Source organism: Trichechus manatus, unplaced genomic scaffold (genome assembly GCF_000243295.1).
Source record: "Trichechus manatus latirostris isolate Lorelei unplaced genomic scaffold, TriManLat1.0 scaffold00257, whole genome shotgun sequence".
In the NCBI taxonomy this organism is placed as follows: Eukaryota; Metazoa; Chordata; class Mammalia; order Sirenia; family Trichechidae; genus Trichechus; species Trichechus manatus.
The window spans coordinates 174,854-187,739 of record NW_004444193.1 but is presented as its reverse complement, the minus strand read 5'-3'; the positions used below and the strand labels follow the sequence as shown (position 1 = coordinate 187,739).

The 12,886-nt window shown below is 35.5% G+C and overlaps 2 protein-coding genes across 7 annotated transcripts in view; one reads left to right on the top strand and one right to left on the bottom strand.

Moving 5' to 3' along the window:
• LOC105756932 (rho GTPase-activating protein 24-like) overlaps positions 1–12,886 on the top strand; it is a 382,387-nt gene that overhangs the window by 250,364 nt on the left and 119,137 nt on the right. The window lies entirely within an intron of this gene.
• LOC111819056 (40S ribosomal protein S3a-like) overlaps positions 12,749–12,886 on the bottom strand; it is a 2,751-nt gene continuing 2,613 nt past the window's right edge. The window contains 1 exon segment of the mRNA XM_023724702.1: positions 12,749–12,797. Within this exon segment, the coding sequence (XP_023580470.1) occupies positions 12,766–12,797 (32 nt within the window). The 3' untranslated portion in view covers positions 12,749–12,765.

The following is a 12,886-nucleotide window of genomic DNA, read 5'->3' as shown; positions in this document are numbered from 1 at the left end:
TATATATATATATATGGACTTTTAGTTTATCTGTTCTGTACTTTTTAACTGTGAAAAGTAAATAAAACAATATTTTTGGTTCCTTCATTTATCCATCTCTCTGTATAAAATTAAAAATGCTGATCTATGCCAGTGCAGGTTCTCTGCCACCCTCCCAAGACCTGTGTTCTCCTAAGACCTTTGTCCAGGCATGGGTGTGGGGAGGTTGTAGCTACTTCCTGAGAGAGGTTAAAAACTGAAACTTAGCCTGACCAGAATGCCCAATCGTACCAAGTTGTTGTTGTTGTTAGGTGCCGTGAAGTCAGTTCTGACTCATAGCGACCCTGTGTACAACAGAACAAAACACTGCATGGTCCTGCACCATCCTCACAGTCGTTCCTATGTTTGAGCCATTGTTGCAGCCACTGTGTCAATCCATCTCATTGAGGGTCTTCCTCTTTTTCGATGACCCTCGACCAAGCACCATGTCCTTCTCCAGGGATTGCTCCCTCCTGATAATAATACCATAGATGGAAGAAAAATCAAATCCTATTTAAGAGGTGTCTTTGTAAACTGGCAACCTTCTATTGCGAGCTGAAAAATTCATGGTCATAGCAAGTGCAATTGTTAGTGAAGGCTTTGTTGTCTCGTTGATTGTCACTGACCCTGAAATATTGAAATTAATGTATTTAAAATCCTTTAGCTAAGTAAATCCCACCAAAGTTATTTGATGCATTATAGCAACAGGAAGTCAAATAAATTAGAAATGAATGTTTTCAAATTAACTACTATTAGTTAATATTCATTAGAGTAAATCCATTTAATTTCTTCTTAATTAGTTGGATTTGAAACGGAAGAAATTGATTGGTATAATATATTATGCAGTGTTTAATAAACCCTACCTCCTATCTCCAATACATATAATACTCAAAACAAAATATAATTCCATAGAGAAAAATACTGACACAGTATAACTTCAATTTGTTTTCTTGAAGGAACTATATTGACAATTACAAATGGTTTAAGTCCCTGAAGTTAACTCTTCAGAAGCCAGAGAGATGTATAGGTTCCTTCTCATCTGTGTTTAGTCACATGCAGATAAAAGATGATGTAGCATTTTGGAGACAGACTAACTTTTCCAGATATGAGAAGCAGTGTTTTTCTTTCTTTTTTTTTAAAATATATGCACTAGTTTGGGACTGCTAGGAACACCCTCATTTAGAAAACAATAGTTTTTTATTTTTATTCAAAATGAATCTGAAGATGCCTTATTTTTAAATTCTTATAAGAGAAATATTGGAAATATCATTCCCTCCTGCTTCAGCATCAGCTTTTACTAGAGTCTGTCTAGCATTCAGACAGGTAACTTAAATAATAGGAAGAAAAATAATTTACATAATATTTTTACCATCAGAATATGAAAAATGTAAATGTACACTCAAGAAATATGCAACCCTACTTAGAACTCAAAATCCCAGGGTGGTGCAAATGGTTAATGTGCTTGGCTGCTAACCAAAATGTTGGGGGTTCAAATCCACGCAGAGGTGCCTCAGAAGAAAGATTTGCCAATATTCTGAAAAATCAGCCATTGAAAACCCTACAAAGCACAGTTCCACTCTGAAGCACGTGGGGTCCTCATGAGTCGGAGTCAACTGGATGGCAACTGGTTTGTGTTTAGAACCCCATAAGCTGAATGATTCACCTGAATCATTTTAGATTCATGATTTGCTTGCTTCCCTTTGCTAACACGTTTCCATTTCCACTTTTAATATCTGTGGTGGTTTTGTGTTATTTTCAGGCAAGTTTGGTGTCCTTTTATACATTTAAAAATTTTTTACATTAATTGGAGATTTAGTTTGTCTGAATGGATTCACTAATATCACATGTGTGAGCACTTTATTTCTTAAGCAAATTCTTTCAACTTAAATCACAACTGGATTATGCTCATCGTGAATCAAAGTATCATCAGTTTATCCTCTTGGCTAAGGCAAGGGCTCCTCTTTCAAAAGGCAGAAGAAGAAGTTGCCAGAGCCCCTCCTTGGCTTATCTGAAAAGGCGCCATGCAAAAATGGTGAGACAAATGAAACATTTATCAATTTGCTGAGGGCCAACCTGTACGGCTAGTGGAAAAGGAGGCCAGTGAAAGTGGTGGTTAATGATCGAAGACCTTTCCTAGTAGGATGTATTTGGAATGAAAATGTGATGTAGTTGAGGAAGTAATATCATTGGAAAATGTATGTGCTACAATTGAAAATATAAGAAAAATTCCCTTTGAGATGGAGGGGATCATTGGAAGATAAATCAGCTAGAGAGGACAGGTTCTTCCATTGTTTTATGCTATTTAACAAGTCAGTCAACTGGCATGCATTTATGCTGTCAACAAACATTTACATGTTATTATATATTGAGAGAACTCCTTTGTCCTTAACATAGAAGTTATGAGGAATAATGTAATCCTGTCTCTGTACTCAAGCAGTTTAAAAACCTAGTTGCAGACAAAAAATAGACATGCATGAAACCAGTGAACTTACTTAGAATGATGTAACACACTGATATGGCAATAAGCTCAGTTATAGAGTAGATAGAGAATACGGTAATATAAATATGCTAAAATGTTCTAGAGAAGAGGTTAGCAAATTAGAGAAAACGGAAATCAACGGGGCTTTGTTTCTGAGAGAAGGGATAGTGAAGAAGACAGAACCTGAGTTTAAAAATGTGTCAAATGTCACAAAAACAGGGGACAACAGAAAGGACGTACCGGGATGAGTGAAGAATATGAGTCAGACACAGGAGTTGGGCATGAAAATGCTCTGTGTGCAGATGGAGAAAGGTGAGGCAGTGAAAAAAGGGTGCTTTGACCAAAGGTAAATATTAGACAGTAATTAAAATTAAAGTTGGGGGAGTCTAATTTGAAAAAAGCAATAAAAAGTTGGTACAAGTGCTGAGTCCTTTATCATTTTATTTTTAGTTTTTTAATGTTAATATATTTTCTTAGTCAAGCATATTCTATTGTTCTTAAAGCAAGATTAAGCAAGAGGTATGTATTTGAGGGGAGAATGGATAAAAGTATAAAAAAAGTGGTAAAAGTGGAATGAGAAGCTAACCAGCAGTATTTACCTTAACAAGCCCTTGTTAAAGCCTTAGTATAGTTCTCCCTATATATGATAAAAACTAAATTAGTTCTGGTATGCAGCTATTTCAACATCATTACAGTTTGGAACTACTGTTCTTACCAGAGAAGCTCCGTTTTTAGTCGTTTGGTGAGTTTTACCTGATGGACCCATAGAGAGATTGATAGAATTTTGTGACTGTGGCTGCCTGAGGAGGCAAGAGGGGAGCTAGGAGACTAAGCAGGAGGCTCTTATAGGCGCATATCTGTAGAATATAGTTAGATTCCAGAAATTTTCTAAGGGGGAATTAAGAAGATTTGGTGTGATTAATTGAATGTTTAATGCCTCAACATCTTCAGGTGCTATAAATTGTACTTGAACATGACACTTCTCAATGTAACATCCTTCTGGCTTCATAGACTGACATTTTTAATGTTTCACCACTTAACATCATAGTGTATATTTTTTGGTTGCACCCCCCCCCAATTATCACTGCCCATTGCCCCATCCTTCCCTTCCTTCTCTCTTCCTATGGAGAAAGATTTGAATCTAACTGGGGTAGAATATGTCATTTTGTTTGGGGCACTTCCTTGCTAATCCTCTTTCTAGAGATGCAGAAGGAATCAAATTGACAAGTGTTTATTAAAAATCTCACTTTTCAAACAGGCCTATCCTGACCGCCTTATTTAATACTGTAACCTGACATCCTCTTTGCCCGCATATAACTCCTGATCCCACTTGCTCTACTTTTTCTTTTCTGGTAGTTATTATCATTTCTATGATACTACTGGAGCCCTGGTGGTGCAGTGGTTAAGTGCTACAGCTGCTAACTAAAAAAGTTGGCAGTTCAAATCCACCAGCTGCTCCTTGGAAACACTTTGGGACAGTTCTACTGGGTCCTGTAGCGTCGCTATGAGTCGGAATTGACTCGATGGCAATGGGTTTGTTTTGTTTGTTTTTTAAAGAAACAACGTAATGTACTTATTGTGCGTATTGTTTCTTGTCTGTCTCCCATCATTAAAATGTAAGGTTCACTAAAGCAGGAGACTCTATTTGTTCCCTGATATATCCTAAGTGCCTGGCCAATAGTAAGCACTCAGTATATATCACTGAATGAATAAATGCACAACTTCTAAGTTAGCTAGATGAAAAAGGATATGTTTATCCATTGATAACAATCAAGAATTTTAAGGAAATACTGTGTTGTGCAGATCGAATTGAGATTTTGAAACGCAGACCTAGCAATGATATTTACTTTCCTAAAGAGGTCATACAGTAGAGGTAATAAGAAGTGCACTGACTTTGGATATATCATGAAGATAGAACCAACAGGATTTGCTCAAGTATGGGTGTGAGTTTAAAGAGAGAAGTTAAGAGTACCTTCAAGATTTTTGGATGAGCGACTAGAAAAAACAAAATTGCCATCAGCTGAGATAGCAGGGACTTCCGGGAGTGCAGGTTTGTTGGTGGTGGTGATGGTGACTGTGGAAGGGGTTGGTGGAGAGGGAGTCAGATAAGGAGCTCAGTTTTGGTCATGTTGACTTTAAGATCCCTATTGGACAAACATCCAGGTGGGGATAAAGTAGTTGACTATATAGATATCAGATTAAGGATAGAGGTCTGAGTTGGAAATGTAAACTTACAGTGACTCTTTTTTTTTTTTTTTTAAGCCACACATTTCTACTCTTGTGAATTTGATGTGAGGTAGACTTTGCATGTGTGCTAATTTTAAGATACCATTGAAGAAAAAAAAAAAGAGAGAGAGAGAAATCACTGTCTCACTGCTTTTTTGAAAGCTACCCTGTATAAGCGTTTCCCCTTTATAATCTCTCTCCAGCAGGCAAGGAAAAATAAAACATTTCTCTCTGATTATTTGCAACTATTGTATTTTTTGGTGCATACATAATTTGCAATATTTATTCCTTGAGGTTCCCCCTCCCCAAGAAATTAATTAGGTAGATCTTAAACAAGAAGAAATATTTCATTATGAGGAATAAAGAGAACAACTACTGGATAATTTATTAGTCTATACGTTGCTATAGTTACAGGAGTTTTAAAGAAAACTTTTAGAGAAAGAGGAGCTAAGATATTAACCACTTCCTGTTGTCTCTGCCAACATAGGCTGCTTGTGTTTTTTCTTATATATGGCCATGCTAGACTTAAAACTCCTTTTATCTTAAAGTCCTTATCTATCAGTTGTACTCATTGCAGGATAGCTACTAGCAACTCTTTTGTTGTTTGTATCTTAAAAAAACACAGAAAACAAAAAACTGGATCTTATGCATGGTTGCATAATAAGCCCAATGAATCAAGACTTCAGAACCAATGTCATAAAAATAAAAGTCTGTTCCTGTATTTCTTGTTTTATCTGGTCATATTTTGGTTGATTGTAGGTTTCTCTTTATAAGATTGATAATTACTTGTATGGTCTTGACAGATGTTTAGGAACCTAGTGAACTCTCACATTAGCACGCACGTTAGAGCTAGTGACATCAATGTACATATATAGACATGTGTGTCCTATATGTGTTTGTATAATATGGAGACGCCAGCTGAATGAAAACATATAGTAAGTGCATTTAACAAAATTATTTTTTGAAAACGAATCACCTAAACTATCAGCAGTGTGGTCAGATCACACTTCCTTCATGTCTCGTCTGAGAGGACAAAATAACCAGCTATTTGGACCCAGTTCTTCAGTCTAAAGAAGTCGATCCAAAAGTTCGTCAATCCCATGGTACATATTTCTCCCTCTGAAAGGATTATTTTTATCTCTGCTCCATTCCAGTCTTTCTGTGAATGGGTATCTCTTTTACTCTATCTCTCTGGTTATAATATATAAGTATGTAAGATATACATGCCCATATGTAATAAATCTTCTCTCTAATGAATCTATTATTTATGTGTATATTGGTAAGATGCAGAGAGGGAGGAACTTAAAAAGGGAAGTATAAACTGTTATACTTTGGTGTGAAAAGGCAGAATGAAATAGAGAAGTGAAACTAGTTGTTTTAAATATCTACTCTTCCTTTTTTTATGAAAAGACACAGATGTACATTACATTTACACAGATACAATTTTCTTAAAATTAGAAAAATAGCACACATTGAAATGATTGTTTCAGATTAATTTTCTTAAAATTAGAAAAATAGCACCCATTAAAATGATTGTTTCAGGTTACTTCCTAGAACTATAGTAAATAGATGTCAATATGATTAATAATTCACTGACACCTGTTTTTTTGAAATGTAGTTCTTAAATGTATCTTAACTGAAATCTTTAAAGATCCATTGGCATAGCATTAGTATTGCTATAGATTTTAAATTATTATAAGAAAATAAACATTTTTAAGACACAGTAAAGATAATTAGTCCCCATTCAATTTGGTAATTATTTTCTTCCACAAATTGTCAATGAGTTATTTGATGTAACATAAAAAACAAAAATATAAATGTGTTTGCCCTGGAAGTTTGTGAGTTTTGACGTACTGTAATTGAGGTTGTTTGCCAAATATGTAATGACTAGTTTGTCGGGTTTAAATGCATGTTTATTTACGCCATCATTTATTCTGTTTTGAACATTTGACTTCAGTTTTAATTGTGATAATGCAGATGATGCTACTTGGATGTGGTTTTTGTATTTCTATATTGAAGTTCTAGTATATCCAAGCCCACAACTACCCAACTTCACTAACTGGCCTTGGAGTAAGCAGAAACAGAAGTTTTAACTTGTCATAAGTGACTCTTGAAGGCTACTCTTTGGGATTGAAAAGTAGCAGAATATGCTCAAAACATTGAGAAGACTCCTCTCGGCTCTGTGTAAGGTCAGTTGTGGATGAGCAGAAGGTGTAGGGGCAGAATAAAGGCATCAAGAGGCCCGTGTTAAAGATGGTAATGTCAGAAAGATGTTGCAAAGAATAGAGAGAGAAGCCTGCATATTGGATGGATGAAAGAGAAAAAGGAATAAAAAATAAAAGTCATACTAACATTATGATTGATACAATTGGGTCATTACTGATAAAAATGTAGCTGAGAAAGACGGAAATATTTTGATAGATACTATGCTTTAACCCAAAATTTATTTTTTGACCCAAATTAACCAGAAAATGTATGAATGTACACATAATATACAAGCAAATAAAACATAAATACATTTAGGTTAAATAATTACTTGACAGAATATTAAATGCTTGCTAGTATGAATGAAGAAGTTTGTGAGAAAGGTGATCACTCTGTCACTGTGAACAACACTGTAATCAGAACACTGGCAATGTTAGCCCAGTTTTAGACCATTTGATTGGATTACATTGTCCATGTGCAGGCATTGTGCAAATCTGTCAATAGTCCTATGAATCAAGTGCTAGTATTATCTCTATCTTACAAAGGAAGAGAATAAGGCACAGAGAGGTTCAGGAACTTGTACAGGTTTGTACTTAATAAGACACAGAGCTTATATGCAAACAAAGACTGTCTTCATCCAGAAGCCGTGGTCTTAAACTTTACTCTGTACAGATTCTCAGGTGCGATACCGGGTCAGGGAACCATTCTTTAAGAGTTATACTGACAAATGGCATGGATTCAGAGAGGAGCATCTGGGTGTTGAAGTATCTGGAAAATAATATTTCTGAACAGATGAAAAATGTATAAAGAGGGAAAGGTAAAAAGTAACGTGGGCATGAAAGCTGTCTTCAAAGATGTCAAGAACCAAAGGGCAGAACCAACCACTGGTTGGGGAGAGGAGAGGAGAGGAGTCTCAAGAGTTGGGTTTCAGGTGGGTATGAAGTAGAACTTGGAAAGAATCAGAGCCTACCATTATGGCATAAACTTTCTCAAAATGTAGTAATTCCTGTTCACTGGAGTCTTCAGCAGAAGCTGGATGAAAATGAAATCGAAGTATTTTGTAGGAGGATGAACTGAATAACCTTTAGTACTTTCCAGCTCTAAGATTGTGTGATGTGCAGATGTAAATCAGCTTAGGGAACAGATACCTCTGAAAATTCCATTAGAGAATTTATTTTCTTGATAGAACCCAAATCTCTTAATGACTGCGTTCCTTGAATCAATCACTGTATATATTTTAAAGACAATGTAACGAAATGTATTTTTATTGATTATTAAATTAAAAAGGGTGGAATATTCTGTGTAAACTTCTAGTTAAGAATAAATGCTAACATGAAATTTCATCTTACTAAAATTCACTTGTCATAATGAAGAATTTTAATGTAGACTTCACCTTTGATTAATTAATTTTCTATGATTAACAATTCTTAATTAACTTTTAATAGCTAGAGAAAATAGATGAAGCATGTGCTCTTCAAAAAGATGTATTACATGAGTACCTCATTTAGTTTTATTTTTTTTAATTCAAATTTCTTTCCAATTACCACTTCTTTATACCCAGTCAAGGAAATATTTCTTACCAATGTTTGTGGGTGAAGAGAATGCAGATATGTTCATGCTTTTTTTTTTTTCCCCTTACCACCAGAAAAATTTGGAGCCCCTTCTTGTGCTTCCCAAATTCATATTTTATTTTGAATATCTAGGCAATAAGAACTTTCATCTATTTAATTTTTATTTTCACAATGTCTAGCAAAATATTTCTAATAAGTTTCTTAATTAATGCTTTGATGGTTATAATAATTATAAATACAACTAGACTTTAGATTCTGAAAGTACTGGATGACCAAATAGGTAATAGTAAACAGTTATCCTCTACTGGCTTTTATTTTTCATAACAATAATTAAAATAATATCTGCCCTTTGCACATATGTGTGGGACACAAGCTATTTCTTTGGGAAAAGAAACTCTAACGAGCATTATTAGAGTTGGACAGTTTATCGTCCCATCCAAAAATTGGGTCACCGACATCTGGCACAAGAATAAAAGTTGATTATCTCAACCTGGAACAAAAAGGAGACCAGCGTGGTTATTGTACCCTGAGTTCTGGAGTACTCATCAAACATCTAACTTATGTCATAAATTAACCTTGTTAATTTTATATTTCTCTCTTAGAAAGGAAAGGAAATAACAGACTTCTTTTTCTCATCACCACCTGCCTGTTGTAAGGACCATAATGATCTGAGTGAGCTGAGGAAGTTGTTGTTCGACACTCTGACTCAGCTCTCAGATCAGAGGCTTGCTGGGTTTTCATTTCCTAATTTGTCAAAGAAAAACTTCCTGCAAGATGAACCTGAAAACTCACAGAGATTTAGCAAACCTGAAACGGTACTTTGCTCAGATCTCATTTATTCTTCAGGATGTTACTTTAAGTAACTCTATATGTGTATGTGTATATATATATATCATCTATATATAATATATATTTATATTTGTGATCATTTTTCAACATGTATGGCAACACTAGTGTATAAAAAAAAAATTGCTGCTGAGTCAATTCCAACTCATGATGACCCTATGTGTTACAGGGTAGAACTGCTCCAGAGAGTTTTCTTGGTTGTAATCTTTATGGAAGCATATTGCCAGGCCTTTCTTCCATGGTACCACAATAATAATAACAACTATTTATTGAGTGCTAAAACTCTCTCCTGCACCCACTGAATTACTAAATTCGAGTCAGAAGAAAAACAATGTTAATAATAGCTACTGTTTACTCAACTTTAACCATGTATTGAGGGCGGTAGAATTCTTGCCTTCCATGTAGGAGACTGTTTTTGATTACAGATCAGTGCATCTCAAACATTGTCACCACCCATCTGTCAGTGGAGGCTTGTGTATTGCTATGATGCTGAACAAGTTTCAGCGGTTCTTCCAGTCTAAGAGGGGTTAGGAAGAAAGATCTGGCAATCTGCGTCTGAAAAATCAGCCAGTGAAAAACCTGTGGATGACAATGGTAAAACCATATGAATCACAACAGTCCTATCCTGTCGTGCATGCAGTTGCCATGAGTTGGGGGCTTGCTGGAAGGCAGCTAGTAACAACAACAACTACGTATCATATACTATGCCAAGCAATTCACGTGCATTATTTTATTTAAAACTCACAGCAAACCCTCTTTGGAAGGCTCTTTTACTGGGTTCATTTTACTAAGAAGGAAACCGAGATAACAGAGGTACAGATATTTTCAACAATTTTCCTGAAGTCATACATCTAGGATGTGCAAAAGTCAGAATCTGTTTTAGAATATGAAGCCTGTACTTTTAACCACTTTACTGTCTTCTCCTATTTAAAATAATCCTAATTAATGAATGCATATCTTACTTACCTCCAGGTCCCCTTTCATCCAAACCAAAAAATCCAAACTCACAGCCGTAGAGTTGATTCCAACCCACAGCGACCCTCTAGGACAGAATAGAACTGCCCCATAAGGTTTCCAAGGCTGTAAATCTTTATGAAAGCAGACTGCCACATATTTCTACCCCATGGAGCAGCTGGTGGGTTCGAACCCCTGACCTTTTGGTTGGCAGCTGAGTGCATTAACCACTATACTACCAGGGCTCCTCTCTTTCATCATGGTGCCTTTATTTTAGGAAGGAGACTAAAGGTTCACAGGTCAAACAGACATACTCTATTGGAATCCCCTTCCTGACAACCCTCACCGAGTGGTGCTTTAGGCCATGCTTGAATTCTTCTGATAAAAGGGAGCTCTCAATTTGCCTAACAAAACCAATTTTATATTATAATATCTATTATTATAGCATATATATGTACATATGTGTGTGTATATATGTCTATAATTAAACATATCTCCTTTTGTGGCTTTGCAGTCTAAGAACTCCTTTTCATGCCTACAGATGGGGAGAAACAGAGGAAAAGATCATCCAGAATATTCTATAGCCAAATTAGGAAGTACATCACTTTTGCCCACATAAACTTAGTCAGAACTCAGTCACATGATTCCACCTAAATGTAAGGGTGGCTGGGAAATGAAAGCTTTCAGTGTGTCCAGGAGGAAGACTAAATGATAGGATACACATAGTAAATAGGTTCCGCCTTTTGTTAAAATTTAAAAATTAACTATCAACATGATAACAGATTACAGGAGAAAAATCATATGGTTATCTCCATAGATATATAAAAAAGAGTTTAATAAAATATAACATTCACTCATGATAAAGTAAAACTCTTAGCAAACTAGGACTAGACAGGTACTTCCTTAAAGTAATAGTAGAAGGCCTTAAAGTGATAAAAGAGTATCTTAAAAAATAGTTATAACAGTCTTCATACTTGATGATATATTGAAAGCTTTCACTTTAATACCAAGACTAAGCTAAGAATATTTACTATCATCACTTCAGTTTACACTGCATTGGTGGGCCCTTGTCAGTACATAGTAGGATAAAGAAAAGAAAGGAAATGTTTAACGATTGAGAAAAAGGTATGTAACTGTCATTGTTTATGGACAACAAGCTTGACTGTTGTTATGTGCTGTGGAATCAATTCTAACTCATAGCGACGCTATAGCACAGAGTAGGACTGGGTTTCCAAGGCTGTAATCTTTACAGAAGCAGATTGCCAGGTTTTTTCTCCCATGGAGGCACTGGTTGGTTTGAACCACTGACATTTTGGTTATTAGCCCAGCGCTTAACAATTGCGTCACCAGGGCCCCTTCAAGCTTGACTAGAAAACCCAAAATATTTTACATTTAAGATAGTTTAGCAAGGTTGTTTTATACAAAATTAGTTTACATTTCCATATACTAGCAGTAAACAGTTTGGAAATATTTTTTTAAATGCCATTTTTTAAAAGCATCAGAATACAAAGTATATAAATAAATATACTAGATTTTATGGAACAAGTTATAATTATTATTTGTTGAAAGAGATCTTTTAAAATCTGAATTAATGGTGTGATATAACATATTTATGGATTGGAAGTCATAAAACTGTAAAGATTCTATTAATATTATAGGAAGGTTTAATATTTAGGAATGCAAATTGATTTATGGATCCAATGCACTGCCAATAAATACCCGAATAGATACTTTGAAGTGGGGTATGTCTGGAGCCCTGCTGGCGCAGTGGTTAAATGCTCGGCTGCTAACAGAAAGGTCGGCATTTCAAATCACCAGCCACTCCTTGGAAACTCTCTGGGGTAGTTCTACTCTGCCCTACAGGGTCGCTACGAGTTGGAATTGACCCAACAGCATTGGTTTTTTTTTTTTGGTTTATTGACAAACAGGTTCTAACTTTATATGGAAGTGCACAAGGTCAAGCACAGCTAAGACACTTCTAATAAAGAACAAAACAAGGAGATTTGCCTCAGTGAATATGAGGATAAAATAATTAATCTAGTGTGGCACTGACACAAGGAGAGACAAACTGAACAGAATAACAGAGCTGAAAAACGGATCCTCACATATATGAAAAGTAATTTAATGTCAAAGCTGGCATGGGAAAGCCAGTTGGAAAAGAATGGATTTTTCCGTAAACGGTTCTGGGATTATCGTTCTCTCTTTCTGCCAAATCATTCTCATCAGCAAATAAATAGACTCTATTATATCATCTTCTAAAACAAAATAAAACAAAACACAAATGCCTTGGATCCTGCATCTGTCTTTAGTTACCAACCCATTTGTCTGATCCCCTTCACATCAAAACTTTTTTTTTCCACAAGTAAGATCTTTTATTTGTCACCATTAAAAGTCTGAATTTTGAACAGATTCTTGAACTGGTAGCTCATAGCCATCTGCTCATTCATCTTTAGCCCCTGTCTCATCTCAGATGGCTTTTCCAGAACTACTACCTTCACCATGAAGCTCCATGAGTTTTCCCAGTTCAAACTTGGGCTTCTTCAGCATTTTTACTTTTCTAACGAACACATCATGGAGAGGATAAATA